At 37.9% G+C, this 14,374-nt stretch overlaps 1 protein-coding gene across 1 annotated transcript in view; it reads left to right on the top strand.

Annotated features, from left to right (window-relative positions):
• The window catches only part of MBD2 (methyl-CpG binding domain protein 2), a 65,558-nt gene that overhangs the window by 13,912 nt on the left and 37,272 nt on the right, over window positions 1-14,374 (top strand). Inside the window, 1 exon segment of the mRNA XM_007080588.3 lies at window positions 2,744-2,903. Within this exon segment, the coding sequence (XP_007080650.2) occupies window positions 2,744-2,903 (160 nt within the window).

Raw genomic sequence — 14,374 nt, 5'->3', positions numbered from 1 at the left:
CTTAAAAATAATAGTGCTTATCTTTTTGGTAGAAGTTGCTACCTTAGTATTTTCATTTTCTGGAACATTAGTCTGTTGAAACTAAGTCCACTCTTAAGCTCAGCTTTTATTGCACTAATAAGATGTCTTATTAGATGGAAGTCTGATTGAGAACTATCATTTTATTTTGTAGAGAGGTTTTTATTCATATTTGAGGTATATCAAATAGGTTATCAGAATCTTGTTGACCTTAACTGGAATTTCTGATGATAAGGACTAAATGGCTATTCTAGCTTAATCTTCATTGTAGTTGTATAAGTGACATAATGGAATAATCTTTACCAAGTTTTCAAACTAATTTGGGTCTTTAATTCTTTATTTCTTATGTGGTGTAATAGATTAATCATGAAAATATTTTCTGGTTCGATTTTAAGAGTCCATGCAACATAACTTACATAAGTATAGAACTTACCATTTTATTGTGTCTGCAAATGAAACTTATGTTCTTTACTATTCAACTGATAAAGTATTTTGTTGTGAGAAAGTTACTTTGTTCAGTGTTCATATATGTTAATTCATGTTTGAGAGTTTTAAAAAGTGGCATTGCAATTTCTGGTTGTTTGAATCATCAAGGAAATACATAGAGATTTTTGTAATGAAGTAGAATTGCAGAGATATAGTAGATTTATTTCTAACTGGGTTTGGAGAATCACAGCTTCACAGAAGAGGTGACATTTTACTTGGGCTTGGAGGCTTTAATAATCTTACGACAGGCAGGATATTGCCTATGTTCATGCTTCCATCTGGAAAGACATGGCTAAAAGTCAAAGGTACATGGAGTATTTCTGGTGACATTGAGTTTGGAACATGGGGTACCAAGGCTGGTGGAGAAACGGACTTTTGAAAATAACTATAAACAAATGGAAGGTCTTTGATGTGTTCCTGGGGAGGTGAAGCTATTTTTGTCAGCATTGAGGAGCCTGAACATTTAGCACTTGGTGTCAGATGTGTGGCTGAGGGGTGGGGCACTGAAGCATCATCAAGTGGCTTTCTAGTTTGGTGGATTAGGCGCTAGGTGGACGGCAGTGGGGCCACAACAGAGGACGATATGAGATGGGGTTTGGGGTGCAAGTTTGTGGTGGGCAGAGATGGCTCAAGTTTTGAAACATCTTGAGGATTATGTACGGTTTGTTTGTCATACTGAGCATATTTGGAAATCTGGTTAGAATGAGAGTGGAGGTTTACTTCTGCGTAATCTTGTATTCTTTCCTCTCCTGTGTTCTAGTTCTCTGAGTTTGTTCTACTCCGTTATGTCCTAGTTGTTACTGGTTGTTACCTCCATCTGTAGGCTGAATTTTATAACTTGAATTGTGTTTCAAGAATACTTGAATTCTGTGATTGTCGAAAAAAAAATGCCGATATGATCTTCATTTGTCTTGAAGTGAGTGGTGGCACAGAATTTGTGACAAAGTGCGGCGTGTTGGTTTGGATTTGACCCAGAAGAAAAGTTTTGCTCTTCCAGGGCAGTATTTTGTAGCTTGGTTTCCCACGCAAAATTCCCTTTTGTTTTCCTGTTCAATTATTTTTCTTTTATTGTGGTCCGTTAGTGCAAGGTTAAGTTCTAAATAGGACATGTTGGCTTTTTTTGAGAAATAATTTAGAATTCTTACAATTCTCTTCTGGTAACCTATCTATGCTGAGTTTAATAGTTGGTTTTAGCACGTTTGGCTCAGAAAATTTATTAGGTAAAACTGGGGCATTTTTCCTATAAAATTTTTCTTATAGATCAATGCCACACAGCAAAAAACTTTTTTAGGAAACACTAGTTTAGTTTAGCTTTCTATATAATTTTGGCACTTTTATAATTTTCCAGCTTTGACAATATTTTCTTAGGAGAAGTTATCCTTTTTTTTTTTAGTTTGTTTGTTTTGAGAGAGAGAGAGGGCGGGCAGGGTAGAAGGAGAGAGAGAATCCCAAACGGGGTCTGTGCTGACAGTGCGAGCCCTATGTGAGGCTTGAACTCATGAACTGTGAGATCATGACCTGAGCCAAAATCAAGAGTTGGATGCTTAACCGACTGAGCCACCCAGGCAACCTGAGAAGTTATTCTTGATAAGCTTCTCCAAGGTAGGAGTTTGGGTAAAAAAATTCATGTCAACAATGTTCACACCATTTGCAAATGTTTGCCTCAGTTTCCTCCTTTTAGGGAGCATTTAAATACTATCAGAATTCAGTTTTTTTTTTTTTTTCTATTGTAATGTTGTGAGTTCAGATGGGTAGCCCAAAGAGTATATGGATTCCAAGTGTTTTCTGTTTTTTTGTTTGTTTGTTTTTTTGTATGTGTGTTTTTAACAAGGATTGTTGACTTCAGAAGAATGTGTTCTGAAGTTCTGATTACTGCTGACGTTGTGTATATGTAATACTTACAAGAAAAAGCATTTCAAAAGTCAGTTTGGAAGTAGTTTGTAATGTTGAAGACCTTTGCAGCATGTGCATTGTGCTCTGCATGCAGTTTGTGCCTGGATTCTGTCAGTGGCTCTGGAGTGAGTGACCAGTGGGATAATCTGCAGATGTTACTCCAGCGGTGTACCTAGTGGAGTGTAATACTAGATGAGGCGTTATCTCTTCTTATAGGGAAGTTGTGAAGTTCCTTTAAAACTTTACCATTTCTTTGAAAAAAATAAACATATTGGGAGAGAAAAGAAGATGCGTGGAGATCTAAATACTGCTATCTTTTGTACAATTGATGTTATCTTTCTTCTAGTCCAAGTGGTAAGAAGTTCAGAAGCAAACCTCAGTTGGCAAGGTACCTGGGAAATACTGTTGACCTCAGCAGTTTTGACTTCAGAACTGGAAAGATGATGCCTAGTAAATTACAGAAGAACAAACAGAGACTGCGGAATGATCCTCTCAATCAAAATAAGGTTGGTTAATTTACTTAGAGCATATGTATCCTATTTCAAAAGCTTTCCACAAAGTATCTTACGTGGTAATTATGTCACTAGAATTTTGGCTGTGTCTGAATGTCTTAGTCTACCCTGCCCTGGCAAAGCATTTTGACTTATAAATCTGATTAATTTATGGTAGTTGACAGTACTTTGCATAAGTAAATTGTGCACAGTTGAGAACAATATTTCAGTATCTCTTAAACATCACATTTTTGGCCCATTGGGACTTTTTACAAAAGATTTCTGTGTTGATGTTAATTGTCTCATTTTTTTTTTTTCTTAAAATAGTTGCCGTTGCTCAAAGAGAGGCAAAATTTTAATGTGGCAAGTATCCTTACCACATAGTTTATGCTTACCTATCAATTTTTGGGATTAGGATTTGAGAAAGGGTAGTTTTTATTTTGACTTTTGATGATGTGGGGGAGAAGGACTTGTAGCAATAATATTCTCATCCGGATACGCTGATTGGGTTTTTTTTCCATTAGCTCTTATTTTTATTGAGCTGCTTGTTTGATGGTTTATTGTGTAGGAATTTAAACAAGTAGAGTTTGAGTTACTATACTAATTTAATTGCATTACAGCATCCAATATCTTTGCTAAGAAAGCTTCCCTCCCCACCCCCGCCCCAAGGGCGGCTAATCTTACGTAACCATTTTGTCTCAATTTTTCTTCCTCTAAACTTCAGAGATATATGTATGTGTATTGCCACCACTATCATCTCACACTGACTGTGAACATAGTGGAGGGAAAAGCAAGGGCTTTTCTTCCAGGGTATATATAACCTTGCTACAGTCAGTCGCATGCCACTTGGGAGTCTAGCATTCACTGTAGGAACCCCGAGGCGGTGTGTAGAATGAGACAGGCTTTGGAACCAGGCAGGCTCTGCCACTTATTAGCTCAGGCAGTCATGGGGTGACTCTTTTAACTTCGCATGGCCTCAGATTTCTTATTTGTGAAAGTAAGGTAGTGCACTCTTTCCCTTAGCATTACTGCGAGGAGTAAATAGGAATTAATATGAAAACATCTAATAAAGTGTTTGACCCATGTGAGTTTCTTTCTTTTCCGCATCGCACCCTCCTAAGCTCCAAGCTTCCTCGGTGAACAGTGTTGCTTGGTGGCCAGTGTGGGAAACTCTTTGACTGAAGATCTCTTCCTCTGTACCTTTTTACTTTTCCTGAAAGGCTATGGGTCTCTGCTTCATAGCTCTCTTTATTCAGAATTCAGCCGAATAATTTGTTTATAATAGTTTAATTTCCAAAAATTGGTACGGGGGTCAGAGTGCACTATTTCCTCATCTGTTGCATTGGTCACCATGCATTGATGTCCATAGGGGCATTGTCAAGTACCATGTTTAGATAGGCAGAACGGGAAGGGAAAGCTGAAATTGCTTTCTCTATTGCTTAATTGTGGGGTTACTTTGGGTTGATAGTTACGAAGTGTTAAGGGTAAAAAAGATAGTGGTAGTACAGGGAGCTCAGATTACCAAAAGTGAGTGTAGTGTGTATAGGTGAAGCTCTGTGATTCAGCTTAAGAGAACCTTTATTCTGGGTTTATTTTGCCGCTTAAATGTACAGAGGAATATTAAGATTTATTTTTCTAAAACTGCTTTAAAAAAACAAAAACAACTCTAACCACATTGCTGGGTACCTATCAAAAGGGCTCAAATATTTGTGAAATGAATGGAATATTTTCAAACTGCCCTATTGTTATCAGAATCACAGTTAAGCTACAGTAAGTGTAATATGAAGATTTATACCTGATAGTTACGATTCGCTAAACAACCAAAAACTAATTCGTCTCTTTAGTTTGTGTGCACCTTTATGCTCTAGCTGCGCTGGACTGCTCATCCTCCTGCACCATGGCATGTGCTTTCGAGATTCTGCTTGCGCATGTGCTGTTTCCTCTGCTTGGAATGCGCTTCCCCCCTTCCCCTCCATCTGGTGAACTCCTGCTCATCCAAGGCCCAGCTCCATTGTCTCCACCTCTGTGAAGCCCGCCCCTGCATTCATCAGGCAGGACCAGTCCCTTCTTCCATAATGCCTCCCTGGTGCTTTGCCATTGTATTTGTGATTGTTTGTCTGCTTCAACTAGACTGTGAGCTCCCTGAGGGCAGGGACTGTCTTTTTCTTTCTTTTTCTTTCTTTTTTTTTTTTTTTGTATAGGTAGTCCAAAGCCTAGCACACGGTAGGTACTTAATAAATGTTTGCTTCATGTTTATTTGATTTAATATTCACCTCATTCTGGAAGTTTATAGTGGTCATAAACATTGAATAAATTAATATGCCGTACATTATTTTGGAACTACCTTTCATTGTCATTGTTTTCTGAAGTTTCTATTTGAATTTTGGGGGGCATAGTCTTTTGCACCTGATTTTCTTTTAATTAAGCATTCAGAAAATTGACTTTTGCAGTTTTAAAAATAGGCTTTCTTTTGGAGTCATGCCAACAATAAATATCTCTATAAAGCAGAAAGTGTATTTGTGGCTAATAATGTATTACGTCTTTTTAAAAAATAATACGGTATAGAGAATGCTGGGAAATTTAAATTAGTAAACAGGAATGTTAGGTAGTTTTGCTGTATAGTTATAAACTTGGCTGAAGTACGTTATTAATTGTGTTGTTTTTGAGGTTTTTAAAAACCCTTGAAAGAATTTGAAATGTTATTAACAAAATAAACTTTGAAACAGGTTAAATTGTAGTTCATAATGACCGATTATATACTGAGATCTTAATATATTTTCCATATCAAAAGTGCGTTTACTGAGTGCTAATAATACTTCAGGTATGGTTGGGAAGATATCTTTTGAAGATCTTTGCAAAGTGGTAATCATTTTAGGATGAGTGGGTACAGTGGAGTGGGCATTGTCTTTTGATTTGTATTTACTACTATTTTTGCAGTACCTATTCTTGCTTGTCTCAATCACAATCTTAACCTTACCCTGAAAATCTTTTCCATTCCCTATTACATTGTACCTTACTGATTTGGTACTACCATAATTTTTTCTAGTCACTAGTTCTGTCTTTCTAGCTGATAAAGTAGAGCTATCAAGTGGTTGCTGAAGATACTCCATTAAGTTAATAGAAAAAGACTAAACGAAGATTTGGAAGTCATCCAAATAGAGTTGGAAGTGAGGAATAGCTTTCTCAATGCTTACTCAAAGGGAGAAGTTACAGTTAGGTAATGATGGAAATGTCGTAGCCACTAGCCACATGTGGCTGGCCAGTGAGTAGTTGGAATATGGCTAGTGAGACTGAATAACTGATTTTTAGTTCTTGAAAGGGTACGTTTCTTTAAAAAAGTAATTGGAAAAACTGGGATTGGATAAAAAGAGCACAGTGGTTCTGTGCACAAAATATGTTTTGGGAACTCCAGTAGTTGGGTTTTGTTGCTAGAAATTCCTTTTACTTCAGTGTTTCAGATGTGTGAACATTAAACTGAATTCCTGTGGTTCTAGCTCTTAACACTAAAATGTGTATAAATTAAAGCGACAAAACTAATAAAATCCAAGTTCCCCAACATGAATGTGCCATATGATGTATTTTTATCAAATGCTTACAATGTGAATATGGTATAGAACAAGTTACTTTTTAGGTTGGCTGGGTGTGCTTACCTTGGAAAGACTCAGTTCTTTCATCACATTTCTCTAGTCACACAAATTTGATAATTTGGAAATAAACAACATTAGATTGTCTTGAGTGGAATCAATTGTGTAAGTCTGCCATTATTCATTTTTCATGAATTATGTTGGTGTATGGTAGTGTGCTTGTGATTTTATCAACATGACCTTGGATTCTGTATGGCTGTATGCTAGGTATGTAACCAAATGATCTAGAATGTGCTTGTTTTACTTATCCTCAACAAAATAATAAAAATTCTTGTAGAGAGCTAATACATCTTGGGGGCAGTATCTGCAGTTTGAGAAGCACAAGTGAACAGGTGGTGATGGTGGGAATCAGATTGGGTACTGGACAGAATGGGTACAGGGGGAGAATGAATTTGGGAAAAGATGAAACTGGAAGTAGGGATAGTGGTTTAGGCTGTTGTAGTCTAGAAAAGTAATGATGGCTTGAACTAATGCTGTAGCAGGAGGTATGGAAAGGTGTTAGAGTCAATCAAGAGATATAAGTACATTTCAGTACTGATGATTGTAGAGAGACAGAACCATTGATGCATGCTACAGTTCTGGCTTGAGTCACTGGGGTGGAGGTCGATAAAGAATAGGGGAAGAAGATCAAGTTTGGGGATGGGGTGAGGAAGGCTGAGTTGCAATAGTTTTGTTACTTGCACTTCTGAAAGGATCTGGTGCAGCCCCAGGAACTCCCAGGTCATGCTTTGAGAACTCCTGTCATTGTGGTTTGTCATAACTTACTAGGATCGCCTAACAAAGGGGCAAATAGAAGAAAATTACCTTGTCACACCATTGGTAGTGAATAAATAAATAAATTAGTTTCATGGAGAGTAAGAAGGAACTTCCAGAAAAGTAGTAGGAGAATCAAGAAATTGTGTTATAAAAGCCTAGGAAAGAAAATTTACTTTGTAGTATCCATTGGATTTCCAAGTTAGAAGGCATCTGGTGTCCAGTTATGAGGGACCAGAAGTCTTTCTTAGAATGCCAGAAAGTTTCTGGGAAACGAGAAATTAGAAGCAAAATGTATCCTGCTGTTTTAAAGGTTTTACAATTTTGATTTATTATTTGATTGGGTGATTTGTACACAGGGTGAAAGGATCGTCAATAAAAAAAGCCTCCCTCCCTCTACAGCCTCTCATGTGCAGTCCTCTTCCTGAGAGGAACCTGCTGTTAGTTTTGTCATGTGTCCTTCCAGAATTTCTGTGCATTTACAAACATGTATGTACAGTATATATTTTTACCCCTCTAACCATAAAAATGCTTAGACTACTTTTATGGAGATTGAGAGGTAGAGGAGAGGAAAATATTCAGAAGAGAATGCATGACCAAGGAACGCTATCATTATTGTTATTTTTCCTTTAATGGATAAAAGTGGCCAAGAGAGAACCAGTAGAGATGCAGGTGTCCAGTCTAAGAGTCCATGCTTCAGGAGGCCCTCCAGGAACCTTTGAACTAAGTGCAGCATTTTCTGTTATGCATTTTTTGTGAGGAGAGAGTCTATTTATCAAATTCTAAAGGGAAATATAGCTGATAAAGCTAATAACCACTGTTTAGAAGCAAGAGAAGAAGCAAAGCCTTGGCAGAAGATATGAGGGACCAACTCACTTGCTCTATCTCAAGTTAGGACTTTGTTGAAGAAATTGGGGATTTTTCAGTTATTGAAAGTAGTCCTGTAGTGGACTGACTTATTTATGTCCTCAGGACTGACTTATTTATGTCCTCAGGACTCTTGTGGTAGGATCATTCTGATTACCAGCTCCTGATAGAGCATACTATATGGTAAGAACTGCCCCTTGGGTTCTTTGTAGAATCTGTCCATCCACACTGAAAACAGAGACCTCTCATTCTTTATTCCTGGTCTTATAGAGAAAGTAACTAAAATCTTTCCCAAAGATGCTAGTGTCCTCTTCGTCAGTGTATTAAGCACTTGTTGGCATGGAGTTTCTTCTGGTATCTTTCTAGTGGATATAGTTGGGAGTGAAGAGGGGCAGTGAGCAGATCACAGGTGATAAATTAGCATTGCTAGGCCTCGAAGTTCTTATAAGGGATTACTGGCATCTCCCTTAAGTGTAGGCCACTGTTGAGTCCAGTTTCTGTTAATTTGAAATGAAATGGACAAAAGTGGAAGTAGAGAGCAAGTAGTTATTCTAGTAGTCTGTTGATGATAAATGATGATGGCCTAGACACGTGGTGGTGGAGAGAAGCAGGCAGTTTCTAGATCTGTTTTGAATGTAGAATTTACAGGATTTGCTAATGATTGGGTATGGAAGATAACAGAGAAGACTCAAGTGTGAGACCTTCGTTTTTAGATGAGTGGGTGGATTGGGTTACCATTCACTGCGATCACCTTAGGAAATAATTTGTATGGGTCAATAAAATAAATTTTGAACATGCAAGGTTTGAAGTGGTTATTAAACATCTGGATGGAGATGTCACATATGCAGTTGCTATGCCAAATTGTGAGGTCTCACCTGGAAAGTCATTAGCACTTAGGCAGTATTCCAAGTAATGGGACTAAAAGAGATTGCCCAGACAAAAAGATCCAGAACCAAGCTCTGAGCAAATCCAATAACTAAAACTTGGTTACAGCAGAAGGAATCAGCAAAGTGAATTGAGAAAGAATGGCTAGTACGGTAGGAGAGACATGGGAGAGGAGAATGTTTCAAAAAGAAGAGTGAGTGGTCAGTCGTGTTGATGCCTATGATGGGTTGAGTGGAGGGAAACAGAAATGTCCCTTGAATTTGGCAATATGAAGGTAAATTAATAACCTTGATTTTCAGTGGCAACAGAAGCCAGGTTGGACGGAGTTAAAAGTGAGTGAGAGATAAAATTAAGATGGACAAATCTTTTGGTAATTTTTTTTGGAGAGAGAAGAGAATCACTAGATGGTAGGTGAAAGAGATGATTTGGTTAAACTCCCACCTTAAAGACTTTGAAAAGTTTAATAATAGGGTCTGTAGCAAAGTGGAAAAATCACAGACATCAAACAAGTTAAGCACATTCGCAGGATGATGATGAAGAAGGAGAAGGAGAAGAGAAGGAGAAGGAGAAGAACCACTACCATGAAACCTGTACTGGGTAGGGAGGAATGTGAAAGGGGTTAAAGAGCAGTGAGAAACCAAGAGAGTCAACGGGTGGGAGTCAAAGAATGCAGAGGGCAGTTCTGAGAAAGTGAGCTGCAAGGATAGGAAGTAGGAATTGGGAGACTTGGGTGCTTGATTGAGATACTGGAGGTGGTGTAGTTACTAGTGTAGACAAGCCTGTGACTATAATGTTAGGTGAGTGAGGTTGGGCAGAGGAATAATAGGTCAAAGGACTCAGAATATTGGGTAGTTATCCACATGGTTTTTGAGGTCTCTCAGAATGAGGACAAGAGTTGGGATGGAGAAGAAGACTGAAATGGAAGCTAAAGTCTAGTGAATGAAGGAGAAAGGGAGGAGGGGTAGAGGGTAGTATAGCCAGATATATGAACTTCAAAGGAGCTAGTGTTTTTGAAGGATCAAAAGTGGAGAAATTATTTGAGAAAAATGGGAGAAGGGAGAAAACCTATGCCACCTCTTGGCCCTTAGAAATGCAGTAGAGAGGGAGAGAGGTAGGAAGGGTGGGAGGAGAGGGAGGGAAAGAGAAGTTTCATGTGACAGGACTTGAGGCCATCAAAGGATGGCCAAGTCAGTGAATGCAGGAACTGGAGAGAACGTCTAGAGAAAATTTTGAGGATATAGGAAAGTGGCCCATCATTCAAGAGTGTATGGTATGAGGATTGGGTCTGGGATGGGTCAAAAAAGTTTGGAAGCCACTGAACGGTGGGGTAGATGAGTGGGCGTGCAGAATATTACGGGAACGAGTGGTGGGTGATAATGTATGATCTGAGAGACTTGACTGGTTATTACTGAGGAATGTAATATGTGGTGGTATTAATTTTGGTAATAGAGCAGAGTACACAGTTGAAACATTATGGTCTGGACTCTGGGCTGACTTTGTGACTCAGAGGAAGACACTGGCCACATCCCACCTATAAGCATAATTTAAATAGTAATAGATGGAGTAAGTCTAGGGGCCATTTCTCTTACATTGATGATTTCAAGGCAGATAATATAGATAATTTTATTCTGAAAAAAATTTTTTTTAATGTTTATTTTTGAGAGAGAGAAAGAGAACAAGTTGGGGAGGGGCAGAAAGAGAGGGGGACAGAGGATCCACACTGGGCTCCGTGCTGACAGCAGGGAACCCAATGCGGGGCCTGAACTCACAGACCGCAGGATCATATCCTGAGCTGAAGTCAGAAGCTTAATCAACTGAGCCACCTGGGTGCCCCAGGTGACTTCATTCTTTGCATAATAATTTTGAGATGGACGTTGTAGATAGCAATGAATGATAGTATTTTCTACCTGTTTAGCACCTGTGAGTTTAAAGCAGAAAATGAGACTATTGAAGGCTCAGGTCTGCATAACATAAGATTTTACGTGTAATAGACATTTTATGCATCCATTTATTCCACAGAAAACTTTTAGCACATTATATGCCTAGGCATTATTGCAGACTCTGAAAAATATGGTAAAGGAAGTTTCTGTGCTCATGGAACTTTAATTCTAGTGGTATGACAAACTAATACACAGTTTAAATATCAAGTGCTGTACTGTGAATTAATTAACAGTGGTTGAGACTGACTGCGTGGCTGTTCAGGCTGAGCAATCAGGGAAGTTTTCTCCAAGAGGAGGATTTTGCAGCTGAGATCTGAATGATTAAGAGTGAGCTATACAAAAACCACAAGGAAAAGCATACCATGTAAAGGGAGTAGCCAGTGCAAAATCCCTAAGGCAGGATACATTAAGCCTGTGAGAGCAGAGTAGGCCACTGTGGCTGGAGTTTAGTGAGAGGGGAAGGCATCCTAGGTGAGGTCAAGGCAGCAGACAACCTAATCACGGCTTGTCAAGCTGGCATAAGGAATGGTATGGAATGCTATTTTCGGACTCCAGATAGGGAGCAATAGGATTGCTTTGGCTGCTGTGTGGAAAATGTAGAAGTGCAGAAGTGGGAGTCAGGGGCCAGTGCATCATTCAGGAATGATGGTGACGTGGACAGTGTTTGTTTAATGAGTGAATAAAGGAGGAAAGGATCAGAGCAAAGGCCTCTTTAGTCCTAGAACTGTTTAGTATTCTCTTGTTCAAAGCACTTCTAATTTTCTCATTGCAGGAATGTCCTTAATAATAGATACGTATTTATCTTTTGCTAATAAACAATCTTTAGCTAATAAATGAAGATAAGGTATCAGTTAACAACATTGTTCCATTTTTTTGGCTAATTTGAGCAGATACAATTGATCCTTAAACACAGGTTGGACTGTACAGGTCCACTTACATGCAGACTTTTCTTTGATAAATACAGTGCAATACTATACATGTATTTTCTTTTCCTTATGGTTTTCTTAACATTTTCTTTAGCTTACTTTGTTGTAAGAATACAGTATATAATACATACAACATAGAAAACATGTATTAATCAACTGTTTATGTTATCCATAGGACCTCTGGTCACAGTAGGCCATAAGTAGTAAAGTTTTGGGGAAGTCAAAATTATATATATGTGTGTATATATATATGTTATATATGTATATATATATATGTGTATTTTCGACTGTGTGGCAGTTAGGTGCCCCTCACCCCCACATTATTCAAGGGCCATCTGTATTTAGATATTGATTGGATAAAGATTGCTAGGGAGCAAAAAGCGAACAGAAGAACTTTACATGTTAGCAAATAGACTTACTGATGAGAATAGTCTCTTCAGTATGATATTAGGTTTATGTTGTAAGTTAGTGCTTCAGATCTATCCAAATATGATAGAACCTTTTGAGAGGGCTGGGCTTGGATTTCATGCTAATAATGAAGGTAGATTTGGAGTCATAGTAGCCTATGCTGTGGCTTTGGCAAGATTTATTTTGGATGCCCAGGTTTTTTTGTTGGCAATTGAGGTCTATTTCACTGAGTTTTATAGGTCCTGAAGAGTTCCCTGACATTGTAGACTGTAAGTCAGTAAGAGAATTAAGCCCTACAGCAAATGATTTGTGTGACTATCTCCACCATTCTCCCAAGGATGTGTATACAGTTAGTGCCAACCCAGATGTAAAGGAGATAATGAATTCCACACAGTACATGGCCTAGTTTGAGTAGAGCTGCTCTTCAGTATTTGGTTGAAACTCATTTCTGTCTTTTGTTGTAAGTTCTTTAATGACCTCATATTAACTAAAACTGCAAGAAGTTATTTTTCAAGTAGAACTCCTCAAAACTTGTTTTCAGTGATGAATTTCAGTCCTCCACCTCTTCAATTAACTACAAGTATAAGTCCTTTTTAATGAGCGCAAAATGTAGTCTGTCTCCTCTTTTTAATATCTCATTGATCTCCTTAAAAAAGAATCTTGCTCTTAGCAAATTATACTAAGTGGATTTTCAGTACAAAATCATAGATCCCAGATATTTTTTCTTTATTTTTTGTAAAAGCCTATGAAGTTTGCAGAACTTTGTGAATGTATTTTTTAAAAACCCACTGGATTGTACACTTAAAAATGGTGAATTTTATGGTGTGTGAATTATATACCAGTTAAACGAAATCAAAGATTATAAAGCAGTTTGCATTATTGGCTTTTGATTTTGTGGAAAGGCACTAAGTATAGGCTACTGTACATATTCTGGAACAAAATGAAATTATTTTTTTGATGATATTCTTGGTTTGCTCTAAATGTACCACTCAGGCTCCCCTCTTTGTGAACCAGGGAATGGCTTTTCTCCTGAAAAAGCTTAATAGGTTTAAGTTCCTAATTTTCAGTAGCATGCTCAAAAACACATTAATGCTGATAATAGAGCAGGTATTTATTCAGAATTGACATACCAATGTTGCCATAAAACCTACAGCTATTTTGTTGTCTTCTCCCAGAACGTAAGCTCTGAGGCAGGGATTTTTGTGTTTTGATGATAACTGTATACCCAGCATACGGTCAGTGCCTGGCACGTAGTAGGCACTCAGTATTTGTTCAGTGACTGAATGAAAGCAGCATTATACATGCATTATCTTGTGTGATCTTTGTAAGAATCTTATGAATGGTTATTGTTATCATCCTCATTTACAGATGAGGAAAGTGATCCCAGAAAAACAAAGTTCTCAAATTGGGGCATGAATATCTCTTGGGGGATGTACTATATGGAAAGCCATGGAAATAAAATGATGAATGATACTTGGAAGTATCGATTTTATTTGAGCATTTTGGGTAGGTAGAGCAACATTTTTTACATTAAAACATGGCTAATTTTTAAAAGTGCAAAATTTGCAAGGATTTTAAAGGTGAAATGAGTCCTTTTGGTTCTTGTCATAGAATATGTACAATTTTGAACTGTCATTCAGTTTTATTTCAAAGCTAGGCTGGAAAAAGTGGTATTTAGAATATATAAGTTCCTGCTGTTCAAAACTATGCTGTGTAAAGGCTTCCATAGTACACACAACACGCATGGTTTTAAAGGAGTGTTTCTATATTCTTAACTTCTAGAAGTATACTCTTTCGTGTAGTTGACCTGAGCATGCCCCGGGATGGAGGTACAAACTCTTTTTACCCCAGTTGCCCTTTTGTAGTCCACCTTCTCCCATTTTACATAAGAGCATACTTTTTACTAGCCTGTCGTATTACCATGGTGCAAAATGTTTGATCTCCAGTAAAGGAATAATTTGAAATACTGGTGTCGATGCCGAGAAAATGAATTACTTGGTAACAGTCAAGACTTTCTGTCAGTAAAGTTCTTTGTCTAAAATTTACAGAGCACTTTATGTAGA

This window comes from Panthera tigris, chromosome D3 (genome assembly GCF_018350195.1).
Source record: "Panthera tigris isolate Pti1 chromosome D3, P.tigris_Pti1_mat1.1, whole genome shotgun sequence".
Lineage (NCBI taxonomy): Eukaryota > Metazoa > Chordata > Mammalia > Carnivora > Felidae > Panthera > Panthera tigris.
This window is presented reverse-complemented; position numbering and strand designations above follow the sequence as displayed.